This window comes from Myxocyprinus asiaticus, chromosome 11, assembly GCF_019703515.2.
Source record: "Myxocyprinus asiaticus isolate MX2 ecotype Aquarium Trade chromosome 11, UBuf_Myxa_2, whole genome shotgun sequence".
In the NCBI taxonomy this organism is placed as follows: Eukaryota; Metazoa; Chordata; class Actinopteri; order Cypriniformes; family Catostomidae; genus Myxocyprinus; species Myxocyprinus asiaticus.
Genome location: NC_059354.1, coordinates 23,289,561 through 23,302,930, shown reverse-complemented (window position 1 = coordinate 23,302,930; position 13,370 = coordinate 23,289,561). Strand labels below are relative to the sequence as shown.

At 38.0% G+C, this 13,370-nt stretch overlaps 1 protein-coding gene across 7 annotated transcripts in view; it reads right to left on the bottom strand.

The window, feature by feature from the left end:
- The window catches only part of LOC127448307 (diacylglycerol kinase beta-like), a 180,034-nt gene that overhangs the window by 89,701 nt on the left and 76,963 nt on the right, over positions 1 to 13,370 (bottom strand). For all 7 annotated transcript variants that reach the window (XM_051710741.1, XM_051710745.1, XM_051710740.1 and 4 more), the window contains 3 exons: positions 11,975 to 12,082; positions 10,378 to 10,451; positions 7,722 to 7,796 (listed from right to left, as the gene is read on the bottom strand). In XM_051710741.1, coding sequence (XP_051566701.1) covers positions 7,722 to 7,796; positions 10,378 to 10,451; positions 11,975 to 12,082 — 257 coding nt within the window. The remainder of the gene's footprint in view (positions 1 to 7,721; positions 7,797 to 10,377; positions 10,452 to 11,974; positions 12,083 to 13,370) is intronic.

Genomic DNA, 13,370 nt, shown 5'->3' with positions numbered 1-13,370 from the left:
AGCATGAGGCTGACATTTTGGGAGGGAGAGAGAGATCATTTCTGGATCAGCACTTGAAAAACTCAGAGGCATTAGGAAAATGGAACCTGAAATAGGCTGAAGACGATATCCCCCTCTGCTGGTCAGGGCCATGCACTGACTGCTGCACATGGGTGACACAAGGACATTGTGTATCCTGTCCATATGCACATCTGGTGTCTGATATAGCACTGAGCATAATACACCAGCAAAGCAGTCACACATCTGTGTGAAATATTAATACTGTAAAACCTCTTTGCATGAGCTCTGAGTATTCAGCATGTTTTATGTATGCAGGTCAAGAGCGAAACAGAACAGTAAATATGGCCCAAAATCTACAATTGGAATCCAAACATTTAACAGTTCTTATTGATTTGTACATTTTCAGCTTTTAAAGTTTGTTGCTATAGTGCCATAGAAATTAGCCAGTCCTTTAAACATTTTATTACCAGTCCATCCCATTTTACTCAAACTATGTCAACTACAACATCTCCCAGAACGGTGTTGACATGGCATTCCATTGAGGCTCAATAGCTCAGTAACTAGAACATGGCTGTATTGCTCCTGACAGGCTTGGACTAAAATCATGGTTCAGGCACTGTGAAACTCAATCTTGCTGAAAAGATGAGCTTAAACCAGCCAAAGCTGGTTTGATGGTCTTAGCTTTTCGACAAATTTGGTCAGGCTGGTCTGTTAGCATGTTTTAGAGGAGTTTTGGGCACTTTTTGTTCTGGTCAGGCTGGGAGACCAGTTAAACCAACTTGGCTAGGCAACGGCACCAGCTTAAACTAGCTAAGACCAGCTTAAACCAGCTAAGACATGGAAACCAATATGGTTTAAATTTTTCATTATTTTTTTCATCAGAGAACCTAGTCAGTTTTAAGCCTGGCTAAATGTTTTCTGCCACAGATGAATTTTTAATGTACCAGTACAAACCTGTATAAAACGGCAGTGTATGCTCCTGTTGTTGTGATGAGGTTTGCGTAAACGATTCTCTCTCTAATGACATGGAGGCAATGGTAAACAGACACTTGAGCAATCTATGTGTTTTTTCCTTATAAAGCTATGAGAGTGGCCTCTTCAGTGCAGATCCTTAGCAAAAGAGAACGCTCATCTATTTTCATCTCTTCATCTTTTGATTTCCACTTAGACCCCTGAGTGTCAGTCATTAGTCTTGCTATTTCACAATGAAATGGCAAAGAGATATAATGGAAGAGTCAGATCAGCATAGCCCAATCAAAGCTAATTACTTTGAACTTGCTTTGAAATAATAATTTTAATAATCATTATTTTGGTTGTTTTTCAGTAAAATATCTAAACATCCGTAAAACAAGAATTAGAAGCAAAACCGTGTGAAATTTTAAGACTTGTTTTCAACATACACTTAAGGCGCCTTTTAAGTTGGTCACTTTGACGCTGCATCAGTAGCTGATGCTGTGGGAGCTCCTGCTAGGGGCGGTGACCTTTACATCCTATACCATCACACCATGCTCGGCCCTATACTTGCGTCATCGAGCACATATAAGCTGAATAATCAGAATTTTCCTCTTTCATGGTCCCGTAGTCTTCTGGGGTGCTGTGGCAGATGGATGCGTAATTTAAATTTTGTTCCATGGTGCGGGATTTTTCTCTTTAACCTTCTTTAATCGGAGGGGGCGACACTATCTACAGTGCTAGAGAAAACTGATATTAACAACATCAATTCCATATGACAAAATTAGATCTAGTGTATGATTTTGGTGATGGGTTGGACATGTCACATTTTGTCTAACCCCAACAGAGTTGAGAAAATCGATAAATGCTAATCCCAGTGTAACATTTTTGTTATCTATGTGGATGCTGAAGTCACTGACGATTAAAGCTCTATCTACAGCAACCACTAGATCTGACAGAAAATCAGCAAATTCTCAAATAATTTCAGAATATGGCCCTGGTGGTCTATATACTGTTGCAAGAACAAAAGACAAATATTTTTTTTTTATCTGATGATGTCACATTAAGCATTATCAGTTCAAAAGAATTCAACTTATATCCAGACCTTTGAGTAACACTGACAATAGCACTGTAAATAGTAGCAACACTTTGTTATTTTCAAGTTTGACATCAATACATTTTTTCTAAATGACTTAATGTGGGTTTTGTGTTTGATGGTTTGGGGAACAGACACAGTCTCTATATGACATACAGGTGATTCATTCTCTATGTGTTGTAGTTTATGTGACCTGTGTGATTCTCAAAGCAGCTAGCAAACGTTCGGATTAGCCAGTTTGTCTGCTTCCTGACCTGGGCCCCAGTTAGTGAAATATTATCACTATATTAAGACTATGAGCCATATTACTAGAGAGAAGAGCGGCACTTTCCCTGGAGGGATGGAGTCCATCTCTCTGAAGCAGGTCAGGTCTTCCCCAGAAACTCTTCCAATTGTCTATGAATCCTATGCTATTCTCCGGACACCACTTAGACATCCAACCATTTAGTGACACTAATCTATACTATATACTATATACTATACTATAAACCTTGTCACCACGACGCGCAGGGAGGAGGCCAGAGCATATTACAGTGTCTGACATCGTTTTTGCAAATTCACACATCTCTTAACAATATCATCAGTGATCTCCGACTGGCGAAGCCGGACATCGCTAGTGCCGACATGAATAACAATGTTAGAAAATCTACATTTAGCATTAGCCAGCACTAATATCAGACACTCTGGCACCGGAAAAGCATTTAACAATAGTGGCTGGAGTCTCTATTTCCACATTCCTTACAATAGCCACCAATAACAAGGGCATTTTAAACATGATTCTCAGTGGATGCATCACTGAGTGGGGAGAAACAATTGGAAATCCTAACAGGAATGGGAGTGTGGTGTCGCTTTGCCTTATGAGTATGCTGCCAAGACATCACCCAAATGCCCTGCTGCGGGGGCTCTATAGCTGGAACCAAAGTGTGTGTGTGTTGCTCGTTGTACTATCCACATCTGAAACAGCATCTACCGGCTTCACTTTCTCACTGACCCCTATTAGCATTCGAATGTGTGTCTCTAATTCATTAAACTTCTCCGTCAGCCTGACTAATTCCTTACATTTATTACATGTGATTCCCTCACTGCTGACAGAAGAAGCTATAGTAAACATGTGACATGCAATGCATGAAGCGATAATATGAGCGGATGCCATGACTTACCGCAATTGTTTGTTGTTGTTGTGGTGGTGGTTTTTGATCAGCGGGGGTTTGAGATTGATGTGAATCCCTCACGTAATTAATGTTGTTGAGGTGGCTCCTGATCACCAGTGGTTTGAGATTGATGCAATGATCCGCGTAAAAAATGCGTGCGGTAAAGCATGCAGTTTAATCACTCTAAAAGTTGAAAGGCGGGCGTGCGCAGTAGTGCACGTAGTTATATCACGTTAAAAAGTATAAAAGCAGAAAAAACAATGCACGCGAAAAAAATGGGAGTGATTAAATATTAAACACTGAAAATAGAAAGATAAACAATACTAAGCAGGCTAGCAGGCTATAAACACGAGCGCTAGCAGCAACAGAAACAGGAAACAGGAAGCAGCATCACCACAGCGTAACCAAAAGCATCCACAGAGCTCAGAGCTCAAAACAAACTAAAAGAGACTTTTGCTAATGTTTCCACAAGCACATGAAAACGAGCAATACATTCCTCTGTTTCACGGGCACAAGCGCTGTTTTCTAAACAGTGCTCATTGAGACTATTTGAGACTGACAGCATACAGAGATTTGAGAATGGTTTGTTGCAAGCTCAAGCCTTGTGTGCCTCCTCTTCTCCATATCAAGCGGCTGAAGATCTGCACCCCACAATTGGTGCCCAAGATATGATCACGCTGGGCGGAGAAGAGGGGGATACTGTTTTGTTGGATGCTTACTGAATTATTTATGCTTAAATTTATGATTTACAGCACTGTATTATTTAGACCTATAAAGATGTCTTTATATTTCTTCAGACTCAAGTTATATAATCACATGTACAGTATCTCCTGACCTCCTCAAACATGCACTCTTGACGTGCATATCTACTGTTATTATTTTTACATTCGTCTCCTGTTATTTACCGGCAATTACAGCTTCATCTAGCATTTCTTTGTGACAGCAATGGCTCAAATGTAAGAATTGCCACCTTGTGGATCCACTAATTCGTGCAAATATTACCTGACGCATGCACGCACATTCAGTGCTCGAGCATTCTGCTGATGACGAGGTATGTGTCACACGTCCTGCTCAATTCACGTCTGACTGAATTATACTTTGGGCTTAAGACTGTGTTGCTACTCGCTTTATCATCAGCCAAACGTGTTGGGGACCTTCAGGCCTTTTCGGTCAGCAACTTTTGTTTAGAGTTTGGACTGGGTCTATCAAAGGCCATTCTCAAGGCCAGAGAAGGTTAGGTCCCCAAAGTGCTGGTAATCTGCTTTAGGGCTCAGGTTGATACTCTGCAAGCATTCTCTCCCTATGCCTTTGTATCAGATGAGACTAAGAGACTGCACATGCTCTGCCTTGTGAAGGCACTGCGCATGTACATTGACTGCACAAGTTCCATGTTTATTTTGGAGGCCATTCACAGGGTTTGGCCAATTGATGCCATTGCGCTTGCTTAAGATTTGCAAGGCTCATTCCGCCAAGAGTATGGCCTCCTCCTGGGCATGGGCAAAAGGCATGTCATTAGAAGACATATGTCTAGCTACAGGTTGAGCTTCCCCTGACACATTTTCCAGGTTCTATAACCTGCATGTATCTTCCCTCTCTTCCCAGATTTTCACTGAGAAAGAGGGCTGACTGTTTAATGTTCACTGACCAGTTGGCTAGTTGTTGTATTGGGTGGTGCAAAAACTGTTGTCTCTCTATTCCCACTGGTGTAAATGAGAGCATGCAACCAATGTTTCACTACCCTGTTGGCTAGTGTCATTGTACCAAAGTTCTTGGACGGGTGCTTGACCATTTTGCTCCCCTCCTTCCCACTAAGTAAGATGCTGGGTTGGTATCGCTAGTGTCTAATCTTAGCATGTTCCTCCACTTTCCATACTATTTTTCAAAATGAAGGTGTGGTTATTGCCTTTTTAATACTTTTCCTGTTGGCTAGTTGGCATTGCCCTATCAGTAGTATGGCGTTATGGTATTCGGCTCCCACAGCATCAACTACTGACACAGCACTGAAGCAACTTGAAAGGGAACTTTTCAGTTGCTGGTGTAACCTTGGTTCCTTGAAAGGAGGGAATAAGATGCTATGTAGCTGTGCTGCACTACTGAATTTGGGACTGAGAAATGCTCTCTCTTCCCTTCAGTTGTCAAATTCTGCTCATATGCCCGTGATGATGCAAGCATAAAGTGGAGTGCCAAGCGTCACCAGCCAAACAAATTGGCGTAATGGTATAGGGTTTCAAGGTCACCGCCCCTAGGAGGAGCTCCCACAGCATCAGCTACTGATGCAGCGTCTCAATCACTCCTTTCGGGGAACCAAGGTTACACCAGTAACCCAGATGTTTATTTTTCTTACCCTCATTGGGAAATAGTTTTTTCTTGTTTTTAAGCATAGACATCACTAAATTTATTTAGATTTATGCTTAATACAATAAATTTTTTTGGCAAAAAGGGTAAGAATAATAAACGTAATTCCAGATACATTCTCTTCTCTGAAAACGAGTCTTAATATCTCGTTTAATTTGGCTTCTCAAGTAAATGTCTCTTATTTTAAGGATGCTTAGATATGTTTACTGTAAAACATGACAAAAATATTGATTAATAAGCATGTAAGAGCAAAAAAGTATAGAAAAAGATTTATTTTTAAATAGAAAGTGCTTTTATTTGGTTATTAATTATTTAAATGCTCATGGAAGAGAATTTAATATACAATCTTATTGTTTTCCATGAGTACCATTTTACCGAAATTTCCTTTACTCTCTCTCTCTCTTTCTCTCTCTCTCTCACGCTCTCTGTTTCTCTATGAATGGGCTCTTCAAGATGAGTATGCTGTAGTCGTGACTACAGAGCATTGTGTCATTTTTTGGGGTCTGGGGAATAGGATAGCCTGCTTTCCTGTGATGCAACCATTTGCTTCACTTTTGTTTGGTATCTCTCTCTCTCTCCTTTTTTTTCTGAATGAGATTTGTTGTTGCACAACTGAAGGAAGCTGAACAGAGTGTACTTATGTGCTTGAGTGGGTTGATGGGTAACTGTACATCAATAAACTATAGTAGAAGTGAGGAGCCATAGAAGAGAAAAATTACAAATGAGATCTCTTTAATATCTCATTTGTTTCTCATAGACAGCAATGAGATGGAGAGCGAATTGAGACATTTTCTTGTAATTATCCTGCTTCTCTGATAATTTAATAATAATAATTTCAGATAATAATTTGGGATAAATTATCCTGCTTTCTTCTGAGACAAAGAACTAACAAGCGATCTTAGCAATGTCTGAAACTTTACTTTAACAAGACGCCAAAGTCTGCAATAAAAAATTTGAGTTTCAGTATGAACCACAATGTTTTTAATAATTTTTTCCCAAGATCAAATTATCTGAGCTATTCTTTCCACATTAATTTTATAGCTCTGTTCTCTTCCTGAATGTCAACAATTGTCCAATTTGTGTCTTTTTTTTTTCTTAAGTAATTTTAGAAGAAATATCTATGAAAGTTGATACTTAACTAAAGCAATAATCTACGAGGGGTCATGCATTCTAGTGATTTTACAATGAGTATAGGGTATTCAGAGGTACTAAGTGAAACAGTAATGCACTAACTCAAGCATTGCTTTTATAAAATAAAACGATGGCAACGGAACAATGATAAGACCATTATGTTTAATAAAGTGTTATGTTTATTAGTAATAAATATTAGAATAAACAATTCTTCCACCAAGGAATATACTGTAGTTCATTGTCCTAACAGTTGGCTACTTACAGTTGCCAAGCAATGTAACAACTTGCCGCATTAATCTATAGTTTGCAGTATATATGCAGAAGGTGTGCCTAATCATTTACAATGGATCTGAGCATGGCTCATCCAGTCAGAATGCAGTCAGAACTATCTGTTTAGTAATACAACAAAACTAAGAACTCTGACACAGCAACCTCTGAGTCTGAGACAAACGGGGCGGAGTATGTGCCGAATTGGTGCCTTACATTAAAATAGCTCTCATGACAACATAATGGAAATACATAGTGACTTACTGCAATACAGCAGTGAAACTGCAACGCTACTGCTGAGACTGATTTGAAAGAGTGATTTGGTCCATTGATAAATACCAGTCTGCTGTTCGCTGCATGTGTAAAGAGGCTTTGGTACAATATCTTTGCTTGAAGAGGAAGTCTTCTGATGACTGACAGGCTTAGAAATATATTCAGCCTCATTTAGTGCTTAAATTAATATTTACTCAGCAGGGAGTTTCAGCAGAGGCTGCTTGAGTCATAGTAAATGACTTGTAGGTTTCTCAAAGTCAGCTCCACTTTGCGAGTGGTTCCTCTTTCGGACTAGTTAATTGCAGGTTGGCTCAATTTATTGCAGGTTTGTGGAAGCATAGTGAAGAGATACAAAGGGAGCCGTGCCAGAAAAAAACAACATAAAGTATGTCAAACTGTTGAGCAATTGCCTGTCATGTCTCAGAAAAAAATAGATTTTCTCCATATCTTTGCATTTATCTTCCTCCAGCATTTATGCTGGCTTTTAGTTGTCTTACCCTACCATGGGTCCTCCCCGGTCCAGACTGTACACCTGTCTGGGGTTGAGCAAGTACTGGAATTTCCGCAGCACCCTGATTAGGAAAGATTCAGAGAACAAGTAATCAGCATGAAATGCACTTAAAAAGACAAAATTGGAAGAATTACATTCTTAATGACTAGTAGCTGCCCGCATCGAATTCAAGGCTTTGATTCTGGCCTTCACTGGAACAGCATCCTCCAGGTTTATGACTATGTCCCAACTAGCTCTCTGCGGTCAATGAACTAGCAGTGCCTTGTGGTCCCATCGCAAAGAGGCAGAACACAAACAAAGATTTTTAGAAGAATATCTCAGCTCTGTAGGTCCATACAATGCAAGCGGATGGTGATCAGCACTTTAAAGCACCAAAAAGCACAGACAGTCATCTACCAATGTGCCTATGTCACATGAGAGGCAGCGTGAACTGATTCCTCTCATGGATGCACATTGGAGAGCAACCGCAAGTAAACAATTCTAGTGAAAAGGACTTAAATATTGATATTTGTCTCACCCAAAGTGATTGTATCACTTTAGAAGACATTAATTTAACCACTGGAGTTGTATGGATTACATTTTCTATGACTGTCTTTGCTTTATGGCGCTTTAATGTGCTGATCACCATCCACTTGCACTGTATGGACCTACAGAGCTGAGAAATTCTTCTAAAAATCTTCATTTGTGTTCTGCTGAAGAAAGAAAGTCATAAACATCTGGGATGGCAAGAGGGTGAGTAAATGATGAGAGAATTTTCATGTTTGGGTGAACTATTCCTTTAACAGCTTTGCTGTCATTAGCTGTATTTAAGTATCTAATAATGGGTCGATCTAACAGCAATCATTTGCCTCGCATTTAATGTGAAAGGGTGATTCGTTGGCGATTCGTCTCTCATTATTGTGTCGCCTTTGGTGTGCAACATTCTGTCTAACATCTTTTGTGCTCCACTAAAGAAAGAAAGCCATACATATTTGGAACAACATAAGGGTGAGTAAATGATGACAGAATTTTCAAAATCACACAAACCTGGGAATTGATGGAGACAAAAGAGAGTCCAATAAAAGATGTAAGAACACATACATAGATTGCACACTGTTGCAGAAGAACTCTTCTATAACCTTGAAGCAATAAAATGATTATTGAGGACTCTGCTATGTCCTTCACTTCTAACTGTGTTAGCTACTATGCCCTTTTAGTGTGCAAAGACATACAGAGAGAAAGAGAAAGAGAGAGAGAGAGAGAGAGAGAGAGAGTGAAAGAGAGAGAGAGGAGAGAGAGTGAGAGCAAAATAAGAAGGGCTGTTAGTTTGAGGTGCGTCATAAGCAATGCTTTTATGTGGGGGTGATAATTTGAGCACTTATCAATACTGAAGACTTCATTCATTCCATATGCAAAGAACAAAAGAGCACAGTTAAGTGTCAAGCTCAACCAATGAGCTTTCAGTATGCTGAGCAGGGTGAATATGGTCAAAGGAACCACCAAAATGCTCTTTCTTTTTCAGGCGCAAGGCAGTTATCGCGTCTTTGTTTGAGCACGTCTAATAATGGAGGATAATCGGCCAATTAATGGTATTTAAAACTGTGTTGCTATGGTGATGCCAGCATTTAATCCCAAAACTGGTCCCCCAGAGGATGTTGGGTGGGTGGTGAGAGCTGAAACAACACCCACATTCTTCCTTCTTAAACAGCTATACTGTCTCCTGCTAGCTTTGATGGGATTTAGGACACTGCCAGCAAGCAAGAAAAAGAGTGGGACTTTTGTTAAAATGGCTATTCACATATGACTGAATTTAGATGGTTAGACAAACCTCCTCAATGAAATAAATAGGTCTAAACTAATCACTTTTGATTAGTGTTATAAAGTGGTTAATTTAGTAGTTACATGAAATTCCCGTAAGTGGGAAATTTTTGGCAAGTTTGCGTTAAGTTTGTGGCAAGTTTGTCAGAACTCTAGATTTTTTATAAGGCAAAACAATGCAAACTAACCATACTTTTACAGCATTTATTAGCTTTGATTAATGTTAACTTTCTACACATATTAATACATTTATAATACAAAACAATATATAGATATTTTAACATTAAAAGTTGTAAAAACTAACATGAACAACATGAACTAACAATAAACTAAAATCTATTTATAAAAATAGTTAATTGTTAGTTTTTGATAACTTTTTTATTTATTAATTATTTAATTATTGTTTTTAACAAGCACAAAAAGCAGATTAGTTACATTCATTAATATAGCACTTTTCTAGGCACTCAAAATGCTTTACATAGTAGCAGGGGATATAGTAGATTTGTGTAAGTTTGACATACACCAATCATTAAAACATTTCAAGACACTCAAAGGGAGAGAAAAAAAGGTTTAATACCTAATGCATTAAAGGGATAGTTCCCCCCAAAAATGAAAATGATGTCATAAAACGAAAGTGAATGGTGACTAACATTCTGCCAAACACCAGCAAAAGAAATTTAAAGAGTTTGGGAAAACACGAGGGTGAGTGACAGAATTTTCATTTTTGGGTGAGCTATCCTTGTAACTAATGTTAATATGTACAACCTTGCTGTATAATAAAGCTATATAAAGTGTGACAGCATGACAAATTATGATGCAAGAAATTGAGCTTTAAAAATGTTTACCTCTCACCCTGCTGACCACCACTTTTAGGGTTAACCAGCACAAGAAGGGGATGTGTTCCGGGCAGAGGGGTGATCTTAAAGGTAGAGAGGAGAGAAAGACCCCTTTACACCTGGTATTAAGATGTGTTTCGGCGATCCGATCACAAGTGGTCAGTACTAAATACAGGTGTAAACGGGATGCAAAATGTTATTGATAGGATAACACAAACCACATAAGGAGGTAGTCAAAAAAACGTATATGACCACATCACATTTGAGGTGCAAAAGCTAAATTGTCCTAAATGCGTTCCGGACAGCAGTGAAGTGCCACCCCTCACCTGTCAATCAACCACTGTGCTAGAACAAGATTTTAAAATTTAAATATGAGTGGATTTAAAAGGAAATAACAATACAATCGGAAAATTCGAAAAGCAAATACATACACAAGCACGAGAACTTCACGGACCTTCTTCAATGTGTCTGATATCAACAATATATATCACAGATGCCACAAATGAGAAGCACACACATCTGAAGCTTAGTTAATACAGGTATTCCACTACAATGACACAGAATTCTGCTCGAAATGAATTAGAATACATTTCAAAAGCATCTGGGAGAAACAGTGCGTGTTTTTTAAAAAAAATATATATATTTTTTTAACTTTATTTGTCTTTTTTTGTAATTTATTGCTCACATATTGATTGATGTATGACATCATGAAATCAGAGACCCTCCCATCGAAATCTAAACAAGTGATCACAGAAGACACATTTAAAGGGATAGTTCACCCAAAAATGAAAATTCTCTCATGATTTACTCACCCTCATGCCATCCCAGATGTGTATGACTTTCTTCTGCAGAACACAAATTAAGATATTTCAAAGAATATTTCAGCTCTGTAGGTCCTCACAATGCAAGTGAATGGGTGCCAAATTTTTGAAACTCCAAAATCCACATAAAAGGAGCATAAAGGTAATTCATATGACTCCAGTGGTTAAATCCATGTATTCAGACATGATATGATAGGTGTGGGTGAAAAACAGATCAATATTTAAGTAATTTTTTGTCAGAAATTCTTTCACCTGCTCATTAGGGGGCGATATGGATGTGAATCACCAAAAACAGAAGGAGAAAGTGAAATTAAAGTGGAAATTGACTGAGCAGGAAGGAGAATTTAGAGTAAAAAAGGACTTAAATATTGATCTGTTTCTTACTCAAACCTATCATATCGCTTATGAATATATGAATTTAACCACCAGACCAGAGTCATCTGGAATACTTTTATTTTGCCCATATGTGCATATTGGAGCTTCAAAATTTTGGCACCCAAAAAAGAAATTATTCTAAAATTTGATTGTGTTCAGCAGAAAAAAGAAAGTCAGACACATCTGGGATGGCATGAGTGTGAGTAAATGATGAGAGAATTTTCATTTTTGGGTGAAATACCCCTTTAAGCGATCAGATGTAAACAGCGATGTGTCTCACCTGAACACATGTGATCGGATCACCCAAGATGCATCTTAATACCAAAACAATGTCAAAATGTTACAAACACACACACACACACACACACACACACACACACACAGTGACAGTCTGTGTGGTGCAGGCTTACTTGCAGTGCTTGACCATCACCGGCAAACTTGAAACACTGGCCAGTGTCCTCAGGACTTGTACTGGGGGATGACTCTCCTTCACTTCTTTTAACAGCAGGCTGACGGTCCTACACAGTGATAGACAAATATTACGGAGTAAAGGTTACAAACCCAAAGAAAAATCGAGAAAGAGATGATGAGGTGTGATAAGAGAGAGAGATGATGAGAGAGATGTGAGTTTAATTGTACATCTGAGACAAATGTAATAAATATACCTTTACATTCATATTTTAGATGTAGAGATATACATAGTCAACAAACAGACAATATTTTGACATATCTGCAGATGTTTGAAACTGGTATGTTACCCAAAAATTTAAATGATGTAATAATTTACTCACCCTCATGTAGTTCCAAACCCATATGACTTTTCCCCACACTGTGGAACACAAAGGGATATGTTATGCAGAATGTTAGCCTCAGTCACCATTCACTTTCATTGTATGGAGACATGATGCAATGAAAGTGAATGGTGACTGAGACTAACATTGTCGCTAACATCTCCTTTTATGTTCCATGGAGGAAAGAATGTCATGTAGGTTAGTAATAACATAAGTTAACAGTAAATTAAGACATTATTTTTATTTTTGAAACAGTTTAGAAACAACGAACAGTTCGTTTGAGACTTAAAATGCCTGAAGAAAGATTTAGAGCAAAACATGGCTATTGGGAGAGTGCAGGACTTAAGTCTATTTTTTCAGTTGAATGTTTCATGCACACCTGCAACCATCTAGGTGAGCGAGGGGTGTTAATATGTTTATTTCCTATTAATTATTACTAATTATATATGTATATTAATTACTATTTATTAAATTATCATTCAAACAATTAGGGTTATTTTATAATAATATAATATCCTCTACCTATCTAGTGTAGGCTTCTAATGTAATGTCTTATTATATTTATAATAAGTAAGAATGGTAGGGAGTCAACAGGTTAACATAACGCTCTGAATCCATACCGCATATAACTGTGGTTCCAGTGTTACAATTGTTAACACAAAACTAAAACTAAAACTAAATTAAACATTTTCGTTAACTGAAATGAAAATAAAGATTGACATAATTGGAAAAACGAAACTAAAATACTTTTTCATAACTCCAAAACTAACTAACTAAAATAAAATATTATTATTTTTTTTGTGTTTTTTTGTCATAGCATATTACACAATATGAAACATTTACAATCCACCTTAATTACCGAAAACATGAAAATGCCACAAGACAGAGGTAACACAAGACTGCCCTAAAAATTTTATGACATTAGACATATTTAAATGATACCAGAAAATGCTTTGAGCCATAAAATAAAGACTAACTAAACTAAAACTAGACAACACTGAGAAAACTAAAACTA